Source organism: Rattus norvegicus, chromosome 1 (assembly GCF_021556685.1).
Source record: "Rattus norvegicus strain SHRSP/BbbUtx chromosome 1, alternate assembly SHRSP_T2T, whole genome shotgun sequence".
NCBI classification, from domain to species: domain Eukaryota; kingdom Metazoa; phylum Chordata; class Mammalia; order Rodentia; family Muridae; genus Rattus; species Rattus norvegicus.
The window spans coordinates 253103952-253119787 of record NC_141534.1 but is presented as its reverse complement, the minus strand read 5'-3'; the positions used below and the strand labels follow the sequence as shown (position 1 = coordinate 253119787).

The window sequence follows — 15836 nt, the reverse complement described above, 5'->3', positions numbered from 1 at the left end:
TCTCAAATCTCTTCCAGGGTTCACAGAAGGGGGAAGCCCAGCTGCAGACGGACCGGTACCTAGCTTCCCATTTAATTCTACTTTTGCAGACCAGGTAGGGCATGAGCCTGATGCCCTTGGACTATTTCCAGTGGATTTCGGGAAAGGGCAAATTGTCTTCTGAGAAGACAATTTGGGGTATGGCTCAGGATGGAGTCTGGATTTTAACTGAGTTGGTCCGATGGATACAGAATGTCCTGTTCTTTTCAGTGACTAAGAGAGACCTCACCCCATTTTTTTCTCATGTCTATTACAGACGCCCCAAATAACAGTGTTTCTTTAAAACAGTGAGGGACGTGTTGTTTTGGTTGTTATTCCTCTCACATTTATTTAAACTTTATAATTTCCTCAGAATAGACCTGTGGAGGCCTATATCAAACAGAACAGCATAAAGACACAGAGAAGGGACTCTGTGTGCCCTTGAAGGTGACAAGTGAACAAGTATCCTTATTTGTCAAACTCCAGTAAGACAATATCACTGCACAAACATGAAGATTTGAGTCCCTTTTCCAACACCCCCCCAAAAAAAACCCCAGAATAGACAAAAATGCAATGAAGAGGGAGTGTGATGCTGTCTGTGTGTTTATAATCCCAGCACGGGAGAGACAGAAAAGGAGATCCCCGGGATGGGTGGCCATCATCCAAGCTTAGTCCTCGAGGCCCCGTCTCAGTGAGTGATGCTAATTCAAAAAGCAAGGTGGACAGGTCCTGAGAAGGAACATCTAATGTTGATATCTGACACACTTGCATACGCGCTTGTGTGCACAGGCACTCCCGTGCACATATAAACACACGCACACCGAAATTAGGAAGCACTCTATGAAGCCTCAAGAATAAAACACGGGTTGGGAAGATGGCTCAGCAGTTAAGGGCACAGGCTGCTCTTCCAGAGGACTCAGGTTCAATTCCCAGCAACCACGTGACAGCTCACAACTGTCTGATACTCCAGGATCTCACAAGGATGCAGAGACATACATGCAGGCAAAACACCAATACATATAAAATAAAAATAAATAATTTTTATAAAGACTATTCGCACAATGAGAAAAGAGTATATAATTCATTCAGGAGGAAAGTGGTTCAGGAATCTAGTGAGGTTCATTTATGTTTTAGCACTAAATTTAGCAGCGAATGCCAAATGGGAACGAGCTAGCCATATAATCTCTGTGGTTGGCCAAAGCCCAAAACTCATTTTAACATTACTGGTAAAGATGTCGATTATTGTTCTGGTCTTTTTACCAGCTCATGTTTCCTAACGCTTTTCTGTCTCACAGGAGGCTGAACTGCACGGTAAGCCCTGGTACGCTGGCGCCTGCGACCGCAAGTCTGCTGAAGAGGCCTTGCACCGATCCAACAAGGTTTGGGCACCTAAAAATCCCACATCCGCGCCCGCGGTTCAGCATAAATGCAACTAGTTGTTGCGTGGGTTAGGTGCAGGGGCTATTTCCCTGTACTCCCCTCCTCCCCGCTCGTGGGAGCACCCGTTGTTCTTTCTTCTCCTTCCTGTTTGTTTTTAATATCAAGGCTCCAGGGGGTCCACTACCCTCAAACAATGGAAAGTAGCGGGAGGCCGGGAGGTCTGGGGAAAGACCTGATGCTGCCAGAGCCCAGCTTTGGAGGAGGGAGGACAGGCTATTTGGAACCAATGAATGGGGCTTAGGATATGGACAAAGAAACTACCTGGAAATATTGTTTTGAGAGCTCAATATTGGGGACAGATGGGACAGTGGAAGATTAAAGTTTCCTTTTCACTTCCTCTGTTCTCCCATTTTTTAAAAAAAACCTCAAATCCCTGTCAAAATGTCAGCTGGTGAGGGTTCTTTGCTCTGTTTAGACAGAAATCATCCACAGAGCAGAAGACTATCTCCAACGAGTTAAAGTTTTCCTCAGTTTTTGCTTCCTTCTAGTCCAGCCCACTCTAGTTAGGGGGAAAAATGGCCGCCTTTTATGGGGCCCAGCGCGGCACACGGTACACTAGGGAACGTGGCCCTGGAGAGAGACTGAGGAGCGGAGTGGGTATGGTTTGGAGCAGCAACAACTTGTTTGTATGGGCCAATCACATCCTTGCTTTCTTATGACTCACAGTCACTGAGGCTCCTCTTTTGAACCAACCACTGTGGATCTCCTTAGCTAGTCCACCGGGAGAAGGGATAGTGCTTTGGCCGAGGTGGAAGTGGCTCCAGGGCTGCCTGGAGGTTGGGAGGTTAACCCTTGTTGCTCTTTCTGCGAGCCCTGGTTGACTCTGCAGCCTTTGGAGCCAGGACAGTCAGCCGCAAGGTTTTCAGTGTTGTCCCCAGGCCTCTGTCACTCTTGGGTGGTCATCACAGTCTGGCCCACTCTGCTGTAGTCCATTTTAAATGCTGTGGCTGTCTCCGTGGCTTACTTCGGGTCACACATTAAATCTATTAGACCTTACTTAGTCCCCGCGAAACCTGGCGAATTTTGTACCTTTGTTTCTGAGATAGATCTTTTTGTCTTTTTCTTCAAATTCCTCCCTATGGGTGAACACCAGTTGTTGCATTTCTTCTTCTTATCTTAGGTCATGTTTTGTCTATAATTTTTAAAATGTATGATTCTAAGCTATTTTAATAAAATATTTAATACACATTGAACTTTTTAATAGTTTTTCAACTTCAAAATAAGTCTACCAAGGTGAGTATTTTCTTCAGCTAAAAGCTTGAGTTCCCAGTTTAGATTTTTGCTTAAGGAACTTGGAAGCATAGGCTCTCATTTGAGAGACTCTCGGTTTGATCTTACCTTTTCCATGTTTCTGAATCCCAGGGAGCCCAATACCTCAGTCAGCACGTTAAACACTAGTGCCGACTTTGAGTATCCATTTTAATAAGCAGTATTTTTGGAAAATAATAAATTCCAAGCAATAACAAAAACACGGAGCTAAGTAAGTAATATTTTAAAGTGATAAAATACTCTTCACAAACTGATTTCTAGCTGAAGGAAATTAACTAATACGATCACTGTGCTTTACTCTCACTGAACAGGATGGATCATTTCTTATTCGGAAAAGCTCCGGCCACGATTCTAAGCAGCCGTACACACTAGTTGCGTTCTTTAACAAGCGTGTATATAATATCCCTGTGCGGTTCATCGAAGCAACCAAACAATATGCTTTGGGAAAGAAGAAAAATGGCGAAGAGGTCAGTAGCTGTTATTTCTCCATTTGTTTATTTCCTATCTTGAGATAAGAAAATAGTCACAGTCATAACAGGTAGCCTAGGTGGGCCCAAAACTCCTTAGCCCAGGCTGGCTTTGAACTCATAATCCTCCTGAGTTTAGGATTGTAGGAGAGGATCACTGTGGTTGGCTGGTAACTTCTCTTTAACCCAGCTCTATGTCTACCCATTGAATACAGTGGTAGGATGCTCTATTAGACGCCAGAGATCAAGGAAAGAGTGTGAAAGTACTTAGCCTCAGGGCTGTATATATGTTTATATGTTATAAGTAGAACATAAGAGGAAAGGCCATGGTTTGAAATACTGTTTAATGTAGTATACGATGTACATGGTGTAATAGTATATCTGATGGGAAGTCAGAAGAAAGTGTGATGCATACGCTAGTATTTTAGTTTAACTTTTAAATTGCATATGTCTGTGTGTATGACGTGCATGTTGGGGAGGTATGTGGATGCCCAACACTAACATTAAGGAGTCTTTCTGGATTGTTGTCTACCCGATTGCTTGAAGCAGGGTCTTTTGATTGCATATGGCTAGTCTAGCTAGCCACTTGTTCCAGGTATCCCCTGGATCTGTCTTCTGAATACTAGAAGTACATGCAGGCCACTGTGTCCACCTGGCATTCTTATGGGCGCTGGGGATCTGAACTCCCATATTTTTGTTTGCATAGCAAGTGCTTTGTCCACTGAGACATCTCCTCATCTCCTAGTTCTACCCAGTAAGGGAAATCTGATAGGATTATTAGTCCAAGAAAACCCATAAATGAAAGTTGAATTGCCAAAGCCAATTAAGGTTGTAAGAGTCAAGGTCATGAACTATCGTTCCAAAATCAAGGCCTGGGAACTCCACTCTGGTACTGAGTTAGGTGACCAGGGAAGTACTTGAGAATCCAGTACTTGATCTGAAACAGTAGGCTATAATTCTCAGACCAGAATGAGCTTATGTAATGAAATACATAGGCCTTAAATAACTAACAGAAAGGTCATTAGTTAGGAGCAAAATGATAGCTCACTATGTTTCTGGTTAGCTAACCTGTTCCCATAAAGGAATTGTGGAGTGTGTCAGAATAACCCATTATCTTTGTCAGTGTTCTATCACTGTGAGGAGACACTATGTATGGCCAAGGCAACTCTTATAAAGGAAAGCATTTAACTGGGGACTTGCTTAAAAGTTTCAGAGGTTTAGTCCATTATTACCATGGTGGGGAGCATGGCAGCAAGAACAGTAACTCCTGATCTGCAGCAAAGGGAGCAGCACTGAGCCGTGTGTGGGCTTTTGAAACCTCAAAGTCCATCGCCAATGACACACTCCCTCCAACAAGTCCACACCTTCCTGTCCTTTTCAAATAGTGCCACTCCCTTATGACTCAAGCATCAAAATGCATGGGCCTAAGGGTGCCAATCGTATTCAAACCATCAGACCCATGAATGGCCCAGAAAGGAATACTTATTCTCACCTTGAATGATGGGTTGGATTTGAGTCTGTGGAGTGAAGGATGGAGGAAAAAAAAGGAAAAAAAGGTGGAAAAGGATGGTTTTAAACAAACAAAAAAAAGAAGCACAGACAGGGTTCTCAGAAGAGACACTTAAGAGCGAGCACGGTAGCACTTACCTGCAAGGCCAATGCTTGGGAAGATGATGATAGAAGATTGTGAGTTCAAGTCCATCCTGGGCTTTAGAGTGAGACCCTGCCTCAGATTTTAAAGTGGAAAGAGGAAGAAAGGAAGGTAGGAGGAGGAGGGAGGGAGGGAATGAGGGGAGGAAGAAGGGAGAGATGAGGGGAAGGAAGGAACATTCCTAAAAGGTATTTTCTAAAGGAGACAGACCTTTCCAAACCCAGCATTATTTAAAAAGAAATCATAATTACTGATGCATCTGCCTTTTCCAGTACTGAGGCCCTGGCCATGCCTTGCTCACTGTGCCTTTCCAGACGGGGAGGACAGTGGCTTGCTTTAGGGGATGCTACGTGAATGGATTCAGTTGTTAGTTGAATAGTTATAGACAAGAAACCTTGTTTTCAAAATGTGGTTAAGACACACAGATCAAAGTAGGTTGGTTATGTTTAGGTTACAGATGGGCATACGACATCCTTATACAATGATATATGAGCATCAACAACCCCCCTCCCCCCGCCAATCCCCCGCCCCAGCACTGGTTACGTATTTCTGGGTTGTTATAGTAGCCATCTTCATGGATGTGCTGTGGTACCTCACTCACATTCCTCATTCCGTGATTAGCATTGCTCAACATTTTTTATATGTTTATTGACCACTTAAATTTATCATCTGTGCAGAAATGTTCACCTCACTCCCTTGTACACTTTCCAGTCGAGTCCTCCTATTCTTGCTGTTGTTGAGTTTGCCATTACCCCCCTGGGATTAAAGTCAGGCACCACCACGGCCAGCTCTGAGTTTGGGAATGTAGGGACACACTTCCCTTGTTACTTTTTCCTGAGTTGTCTGGGAACACTAATCCAGAGCAGAATCGCACTGTCACTTAAAGCGCTGTCATTAAATAACCGTTCTAGTTTATTTCCCAGCCCTTCAGTTTCCAGTTGCACTTAGCTTCCCAGCACCCTGTGCTGCTGGCCAGTTCTGCTTCTGCCCTCAGGGTATTCCGGCGTGTTTGTGCAAAGGTCGTGATGCTTACCCCGGTGGGTGGGTTTGCAGGATCTCCACAGCTTCAGTGCAGGAGAGAAACAGCCTTCTCTGAGACAATGTTCAGTAAAACAGCTCTCCTTTATTAGGGGTAACAATGTATAAATCTTGGGGAGTCGGTAGGGGGCTTTCAGGGGGTTTTCAGGGTGAGCGCACATTATTGGTTGTTGGGAATGCTGCATTTGCATGAAGAGGAATTCCAAGCATTTGCTGGATGTGTCCTTATAAGGAGAGAGGAAGTTAAACCTATAATTTGGCCACCAGGCTATATGACTACCCAAGTAGGGCAGAGGTTGGGGTTGTGTTACAGGCTGGATCCATGCAGACCCAGAGCAAGGAGGGAACAGTCCTAACTCGCTCCTGTCTCAGGATGAGGTTTTTGTGGTTTGGACACTTCTTGGCTTCTTGCTCCGAACTGGCTCCCCTAGTCGCCTGCCTTCCAGCCCCACCCTGTGCCAAACAAACAGCGTGACTGTATCATTCTATTTATCACAGAAGAGTTTCACTGGCAACAGTGAGAGGGTTGGATGATGGAAGGACTCAAGATAAACTTTCAGATCCCTGTCTGCTTCCCTCTGCTTGTAAAGCCTTCCATTCCTGCTGCAAACTTGATCTTAAACGTCTCTTTGAAAAGATTCTTTAATCGTAATCAGTGTTAGGAAAAAGTGTTGATGCTGATAGGACGGACCCAGGAGTTGCTTCACTTCCATATCTCCCCAGGGGTGTAGCTCACCTGCAAAGGACATGAAAATGGGGAGCTGGGAGCTGTCCTACTCACAGGTCCTGAAATTTTCTGATATAAACTGAGCTCTCAGAGAGAGCCAGAGCTTCCTTGCCACACTGCTCAACAGGAATTCTTCGGTTCCTAAGAACCTTCCTCTCTACCTCAGAATCAACAGGTCAGCACTCCGCTCAACTCTCAGCTTAACCAGCGCCCGGACCAAAATGTGTAGTAGATTATTCTAAAGGTATCTGGCAATGCTGAAAATCAACTTTAAAAATCTCCTTTAAATAATTTGTAAGAAAAATAGATGTTTTCAATACACTGATCAGAAAAACAGGGAAATGAAAATTTGGGCTATCTCACACCAACTATGCATGTGTTTTTAAAGATTGTTTCTCTACTTCTATTTGTATATTGTGTGTGTGTGTGTGTGTGTATGTAGTGTGTGTGTGTGTGTGTGTGTGTGTGTGTGTGTGTGTGTGCATTCCCTAACCAGTTAATTGTTTACCTTTTCATGTGGTTGTTTTGACTTGTACAGTACAGGGTATCATTCAGATGGCGAGACTGTTAAAACCCAACTGTATTTCATTTGAGAAGTTGTCCAGTATTATGATTATATTGTTATTCAATGTGGAGATCTTGGAAGTCATCCAAACAATCAATAAAAATGTTTACTTGCTTTGTTCCAGGCGGCTATCAGGTGTTAACAGATTAAGGAATACAATGAAGTCAATAGATACCAATTCCATAAACCATGCACCTATTACAGACCAATTACTCTAAGAATGACGAATGTACTTACTGATGACTTCACACTTTTATATGCATAATACATATGGCCTGTGCTATGTTCCTTTAATCTTTTATTTAAGACTTTGATCACTTTCAGAACAAACTTTCTGACATCTTTAAGTAAGTCTTATAGACAATGGGGCGTTCAAATATAGACAGAGCGACACACATGGCGAGAGTATAGCAGTGAACCTCATTGTTACTTGCACTGAATTACCTCAAAGTTTACCAGCAGCCAAGAACAGGTAGAAAGAAGAGAGCTCCAAAGCTCCCCTTTCTTGTTCAGAAAGGAAAACAAAAATATAAATCTATCTAGGAGATAAGTTTTCTAGTTCTGAATCCTGAGTAATCCTGAGTAGTATGTCATTGTGTTTCAGTTTGCTTCCCTCGCTATAACAAAAATTCCTCTCCGAATCAACTTATAAAGATGAAAAGTTTATTTTGGCTCAGTTTGGAAGGTCTTAGTCAACAGTAGATTGGCCCTCCTGGTTTTTTGGTCCCATGGTGAGTCGTGACAGAGTGAAATCACGCATGAGGAGGAACCAGAACCTCATGATTCCCTCAAGGGCACTTCCTGAATGAACTAAAGACATCCTGTGAGGCTCGCTTCTTAAAGGTCCCACTAATTTAACATTAGTGGCACTGTGGGAGCCTAGCCTTTAGCACATGGGCTTTGTGGAGATTGTCAGTACTTGTGCCACATTGCAGATAATTTGTGTTCTGTGAGGGTTATGAAGAAGTCTATCACACGGCAGTTTCATGTTTGACAGTATGAAGCAATTTTTAAAATGATTGATTGATTGATGATTGATTGCCTTTTCAAGACAGGTGGCTGTTCTGGAAGTCACTCTGTAGACCATGCTAGCCTGAACTCAGGGATCATCCTGTCTCTGCCTCCCAAGTGCTGGAGTTGAAGTCATGCACCACTATACCCAACTCAGAAGCAAATATTTAAAAACATTTAGCAAATATTTAAACAAATATTACATCATAATCAGTAACTTGTCTAAGTAGGTATTGTAGTTGAAGTTGTCCATATGGCTTTGGACTTACGGAATATAGGAAAGTCCAGAGCCTATCACCCTACAGGGTCCAGGCTTGTTAAACTAGACGGACACTTCTGGGCAGTGTCAGTTGAGCCCCAATAACCGTGAACAACTTGAGAAAGGGGGGCACTGTGCAGGGAGATTAGGAGTGGAGAAAGGGTGGAGATAACATAAGCAGAAATTGACCCGCCCATGTTTTCCTTCTCCAGTACTTTGGAAGCGTTGTGGAGATCATCAAGAATCACCAGCACAACCCCCTGGTTCTTATTGACAGTCAGAATAACACAAAAGACTCCACGAGACTGAAATACGCCGTGAAGGTTTCATAACGAAAGAGACGGTCGACGCCGCTGTCCCAGACATTTCCCCCGTTTCTTCTTTTGAGAAAACTTCGTGTTCTGGCTGTGAGTCATCAGCGATGAGGGAGAGAAGATGAATGAAGCCCCTGAGACTTCATGAATGAATGAATCCACTCCTCCGTAAGATGTTCACACGAGCTTTTCTATGGCCTGACTTGATGAAGTAATGGCTGGGGAGGGTCGGTTATTCTGCTACTAATATTGTCTAAATAAATGTATTTAAAAGAAACGGGTGTGATGCGTGCTCAGTGATATAAGGAAGCAATACTATATTTTTAAACTAAGAGAAGTATACTCTTGCGTACAACAAAGCTGCTGGGAATTTTGCCCCCACGGCAATCATTGTACCTGAATGCAGTGAGTCCGTTGACTGCTGAGGCGTCCTCTCAGGTTCCAGTATTGGGGGACACAGCGTACCTAACATGCCAACCTTTCTCCATCTCCCTGAAAGAGTCCCTTAGAGGGTAGGTAACCCTACCCTGCTTCTCGAAGCCTTCCTCTGCAGGTAGAATTCTCAGAGACGCTAGGAAAATCTCCAGGAGATCCCATCAGCTTTGCCTATAACTGTCAACGCTCAATAAGAAAATGAGTTTCCGCAGAGAACTTCTCCGGCAAGCTAGCTGGTGGGACGGGAGGGAACACATGTCATAGCAACTGAAGGCAACACCTCAGGCCCTGTGTTCTGTTTCAAGGATGTCAGAGAGCAGATTGCAGCTGTGTGACCGGAAAGCTGCAAGCTTGTGGCAAGGGATAGCAAAGATAAGAAGGCTGGGCCTCTGGTCATCAGCAGCCTGCCCTGTGCAGTGCCAGCCACAGTGGGAGTTTCATGGCTCTGAACTCTGGGAGTTAAACTACTTTATAGCAATGGGGGCAGGTTTGCCTAAGAGTAGAATGGATTGGTGTTCAGGACTAGACATAGGTGAGGCATGATTTTAGAACTAGAAATGCCTTTCAGATGCTGTGTAATTCAACTTCTACTTAGAGGTGAGGTTGCATAGCAGAAATGTAAAGGTTTGCTACCTGAAGTTTAGTTGCAATGAATACATCTGCGTCTAAATACAAGGGGAGACATTGTTGGCCTCAGAGCTAGGCAGTCCAAGATCTGCTGCTAACTGGGGTACTGTTAGGTGTGCCTCTTATCCCTGTCAGCAACAGTTTTTACATTTCTGAAACTACTTCTTTCTAGTAATGACACAAGAATGAACAAAGTTACTTTTTTTATACACATACGACTTGTGCCTATTAAATGTTAACTCAGCCACCTAGCTAAAATCTCGTTTGCAGAGATAAAAACTGATCCGTGAACAACTCTTCAAATATATCTGCTTAAAAATGCTTATTTTGATTCCATGTCAGGAAGACCCCTAGGATTTTTCCATGTCTGTCAGTTTTAATTTTTCTTTTTTAGAAGTCACAAAGTTAGCCATTCTCTTTGCCCAAGAAGAAAAGTACATTTAGGTACATCCTATCAGTTTTCTCCAGGTTCCTGCACCCCCTTTCTATGGACCAAACCCCCAAAGATCTAAGGCTTTAGGCCTGTGATTCATCTCCTCCTTAAACTTTACTATGACAAAATGGCTGAAATGCTATACACTAAAGACCTGAACAGCATTTCTCCACTGAGTGAGAAGCAGGGACTGATGGGAGTTCGTACAAAGGCTCTTCAGTGATGCTTCAAATAAGTGACCCCAGCTTCTCTGGCCACAGACTGTGTGACCTTGGCATGCCCACACATCAGATGGAGATGGTAATGCAGTTTGTCTTACAGGATTGTTCAAAGAGTGTGTTAAAGTTGTAAGACATTTAAGAGTGTCGATTATCACTGATATAACCAGTCCACAGTCACCGAGCCCACTGTGTGCCAGGCTCCTGGAAGTGTGGTGATGAAATCACCTTACACTTTTGGAAGCGCCCAAATAACCGGATATTTCAAATTCAGCGTCCTCACCTTATAAAAGCGTCAAACAGGACTCTTAATCTAGGAATTGTTGCTTTTAAAATGATATCCTCTAGGGGCTAGAGAGATGGCGCAGCGGTTAAGAGCACCGACTGCTCTTCCAGAGGTCCTGAGTTCAAATCCCAGCAACCACATGGTGGCTCACAGCCATCTGTAATGGGATCTGATGCCCTCTTCTAGGGTGCATGAAGACAGTGACAGTGTACTCATATACATGAAATAAATAAATCTTTTTAAAAAATGATATCCTCTAATAAGACAAAATTCAAAGGAAAAATGCAAGTAAAATAAAAACACTATTAACACTCGTTACCTCAGTTGCTGCCCCATCCTTTCCCCTGTAAAGCAGTTTTTAGAAATTTTGCCATTCTCTGCTTCTTATTCAAGTAGGCCAATTAGACTTAGATTGAAATCCTGGTGCTATATATTCTCCACCAAGTTATTCAATGAGTTGGTTGTTTTCTTTGGCTTTGGAGGTTTTTTATGAGGGTATCGAAACCCCTGGGACAAAGTCAGTTCTCAAAATATGGGGTCATCATAGATAAAGGTCCAAGTAACCCAAGGGGAAGTCTTGAGTAGAGGATACAATTCAAAGGCTATCACTGACAACCTCCTGTGGGGAGACAGAGACTTAACCAATGGTGGGACCAATAAAAAGCAGGTGGGAAGGTCTGAGGAGTAACACCAGGAGAGAGCTGACTGCATGTGGAGGGCAGGGGAGAGAGCCACTGACTGTGGACTCCCATGTTTCAAATGTGAATGATTTAAAGAATGAAGTCCTCTGACGGTGGGAGAAATGGCTCCTGCAGAGATGACTCGTTCAACATTCTTAGCCACACAGTCCTCAGAGAGGAGTCTCAAGGGCAATTCTCAGAACAGAATGAACCAGAATACGCCCTTCCGTGAGTGTGTGTAGACTTGCCAATGAGAAAAGCTGTTACGCTGGTCTGAAGAGAAATTTAGAAGACTCTCTCTCTCTCTCTCTCTCTCTCTCTCTCTCTCTCTCTCTCGATCAAGGCACACAAAGAGCTGTTCAAATGTGAACATGAGTATTGGCAGGTTAACATGTTTTTAGTTCTCATGATGGCATCAAGAAGTAGTGTGTTCTGAAGAATTTGTTGTTCTCTGACAGGAAAGGAGTGCAGCTGTGAATGAGAAGGCCGGAAGCCAAGGATGCAGCCACACATGCTGTGCTGAGGCTCCACACTAGTGCGTCACTGTCAAAGAAGGAAGTAGAGGAAAGTGGCATAGAGGAAGGCACTCCGGCCTTCGAAGTCACACAGCACTTTTGAGGCGCCTATATCGTTGTGTGTGTGAGGACAGGTGCATAGTATTTGTTTTGTGGGCCAGTGTGTTGAATTCCGTTGGGCGCTCAATGGACTGTCACACACACGTCTCAGTGTGGGTCTGTTCTCTTTTCTCTTTGGTAAGCACCCAGGAAGGTAAATGTGACTCACGTAGCAAGTGTATGCTTTGCTTCATAAGAGCTTGCTAGGATGTTTCCAAAAATGGATGCGATGAACCACAGAACAGGCAATGCGTTTACTTGGCTCACATCTCAGTCAGTACTCGATATTGTTAGTCTTTCTGATTTCAGCCATTCTACTCAGGACTTAGTAGTATCCCATTGTGACCACAATTAGCACTTTCTTAGTGACTCATGACACTGAACATTTTTTCACATGTGTGTCTTCATTTATGTAGTTTATTCAAACACTTTGTCTACTTTAATATTTAGGGGTCTTTTTTGTTCCCTTTTGGTTTGGTTTTGTTTTGTTTCATGACAGCATTTCTCTGTGTAGCCCTGGCTGTCCTGGAACTCACTTTTACAGACCAGGTTGGTCTTGAACTCACAGACATCCACCCAACTCTGACTCCCAAATGCTAGGATTAAAGGCATGTGCCACCATTGCCTGGCAATATTTATTTATTTATTTATCTATTTATTTATTCATTTATGAGGGGGTCTCACTATGCCATCTTGGCTGACCTGAAAGTTTCTGTATGAAAGAAGCTGGCCTCAAACTCATAGAAATTCACCTGCCTCTGTCTCCCAAGTGCTGGTATTCCATGCCTTGTCCAATATTGAGTTGCTTTTACTAAATGTCATGAATACTTTATATTTTCCAGATACAAGTACCTTGGCAGATATATATTCTATGCCCGTTGTATTTTGCCTTCCTGTAGTAAACTTAAGGTAATTATAAAACAACAAACATTTCATAATGCTGAATTCGATTTCCCAACACAGCATTCAGGACTTTTGCATGTATGTTCATAAGAGACACTGGTCTTCTTCAAGTTTATTGTTGTTTGTTTGTTTTTCTTTTTCTTTTTCTTTTTTTTTTTTGGTTCTTTTTTTTTTTTTTGGAGCTGGGGACCGAACCCAGGGCCTTGCGCTTCCTAGGTAAGCGCTCTACCACTGAGCTAAATCCCCAGCCCCTGTTTGTTTTTCGAGACAGGGTTTCTCTGTGTGGCCCTGGCTGTCCTAGAACTTACTCTGTACATCAGGCCGAACTCCCAGAGATCCACCTGCCTCTGCTTCTCAAGTGCTGTGATTAGAGTGAGCCACCACTGCCAGCTTCTTCAAGTTCTCTACCAGTGTTAATGGTAAACCCATTGATTGGACAAGAAAAAGCTCCTGTTTTCTAACAATTTCTGCAATACTGATGAGTTTTGCTGCCGATACTATTTCTCACTAATAATTTTAATGGGAATCACCAGCAGATCCATCTGGCCTGAGGCTTGTGTATCGTTAATAACAAACTCAATTTCTCTCAGAGATGTGTGTGTGTGTGTGTGTGTGTGTGTGTGTGTGTCTGTGTGTGTGTCTGTGTGTGTGTGTGCAGCTAATTTGTGTTTTCTTAGTAGTTATCTATATCAAGTGGAATTTAAAAAAACTGATACGATTCTAATACAATATTTCTTAAAATGTAGTAATAGCCCCTTTTTGTTCCTGGAAATCTTTTCTATTTTCTAAAGGTTCATCAATCTTACTGGTCTTTCCAGAGAGCTGGGATTGTTTTTGTCAGTTTTCTCCGTTATTTATTTTGTGGTCGTCGGCTTCCACAAAGAGCTTTGCTATTATTTCCCCCTTTCTACTTGTTTTTGATACAATTTGCTCCTTTACACATTGTGAGGATGGAACCTTAGGAGATTTAATTTGATGTTAGGACACAGTTTTCTCATTTTCGCTTACTTCTAAGTGTTTCCAAATGTCCCTTGCGATGGCTTTCGTCACCTGTGGAGTGATCAGATCGGTGCTGAGCGGTGCTTCTCCATCACGCTGAAAGGCTGCAAACAACACGCTCAAAGTCAAGTGCTGGGGGCAGAGCATTATCCAGGAAGAATCCTGTATCTACTGGGCAGTTGTGGCTCACTCCTTTAATCCCAGCACTCAAGAGGCAGAGAGGCAGGCAGGTCTCTAAGTTCCAGGACAGCCAGGGCTACATAGATAAACTCTCAAAAAACAAAACAAAACAAGAATCCTGTTCCCAGCAAAACTATCTCTCCCAAAAGGAAAGAAAAATAAAGACATTCACAGAGAAGTGAAAACTGACAGTGTGGTTGACAGATATTGTATCAGAGCTGGAGAGAGAGATGCTCAGTCCAGAAAGTGTTTGCCAGACAAGGGAGGACTTGAGTTCATCCACAGAAGAACCCAGGTTTTTGTTTTTTGTTTTCAAATCCAGGTGAAATATGGTGCTGGTGTGTAATCCAGGCACAAGGGGACTAGAAACAAGGGAGTTTCAGGCCACAGACATCTCAGGAAAAAGTTAGCCTGAGGAACAGCACCTAAGGTTGTCCTCTAACCTTCCACATAAATAAATGATCATGAATACAAACATATAAGCATCCTTATCACCTGCACACAAATGCCTGATCACACCAATACATGCACAAACACACACACATACACACATGCACACACACATGCACACACATGCGTGCACACACACATACACACATGCACACACATGCACACACATGCGTGCACACACACACACAAAATTAAAGGAAGTCTACATTAGCTATCACACTGTGATAAATATGAAAGACAAATCAAATTGTAAGGAGGAGGAAATGATAGTCCACTTGGTCCTGTGCCTGTGGTAACATAGACAGGCACACTAAAATATGTGGTAGAAGAAAACTGGAGAGGGGTAGAGAAGGATGAGCCATGTTCTCAAGTCTCTTCTCCCCAGTGATCTAACTTCTTTCTGTTATTCCTAAACATACCGTCACCTCACAGCAGAGTCACAAGTTGCTGATAGAACCTTTAGCATGTGGCCTTGAGGGAATAATTCCAGATCCAAACCATACCACAGTCTTTCAGGATGAAAGGGACAATGGAAAGAAGTTAAACCTATCCAAAGAAATGAAAAATGACACAGAAGTGTACACACACACACACACACACACACACACACACACACACACACACGTAAATACATTTTTCCTTCTAAGTTTTTTCCTCTCCTGACCTAAGACGACTCCAAAAGCAATTATAAATCTACAGAGATACACAATTTACTGATGCATTTTGTAACAAGGATAGCATAAGAAGTGATTAAGCTGCAGAAAGCAAATGTTTTGTTATTGAAAATGAAATCCATTTGAACTCGATGATGTAGGGCAGGCCTATAACCTCCTGCATGAAAAATTCCACATTTTATAAGGGTGTGGTTTTGTTTCATTGGGTGTCATATCTAAGAGGCATTTGCCTGAATGAAAATCACAAGGTATTTTCCTCGGTTTTTCTTGTTTTACACTTCTTGTTTACATTTAAATCTGTGATTGTGTAGTGACAGATTTTGTCCTTTACTCTTTGGACTACGCCTCAGGGTGTAAAGCCTCTAATTTTCAAGTTTGTTTATTCTTATACCAGATTCGACCTCCTAAGCTGCTAGTATTTGGCTTTATTATCCATATTGGATACGGAATTACATTCTCCTCAGCTCGTTGGTTTCCTTTAGGTTTTGGACATACTTATCAAGGCTGCTCATCACTTACCTGATACACCTCTCAAAGGTTTCTAGTATACGCTTTCCCATGATCACATTGTTCTGTAT

The 15836-nt window shown here is 42.9% G+C and overlaps 1 protein-coding gene across 2 annotated transcripts in view; it reads left to right on the top strand.

Annotated features, from left to right (window-relative positions):
• Positions 1–9036, top strand: part of Blnk (B-cell linker) — a 67530-nt gene extending 58494 nt beyond the window's left edge. For both annotated transcript variants that reach the window (XM_087584142.1, NM_001025767.1), the window contains 4 exons: positions 18–94; positions 1314–1397; positions 3039–3194; positions 8658–9036. In XM_087584142.1, coding sequence (XP_087440268.1) covers positions 18–94; positions 1314–1397; positions 3039–3194; positions 8658–8777 — 437 coding nt within the window. In that variant the 3' untranslated portion in view covers positions 8778–9036. The remainder of the gene's footprint in view (positions 1–17; positions 95–1313; positions 1398–3038; positions 3195–8657) is intronic.
• Positions 9037–15836: the final 6800 nt, after the last annotated feature.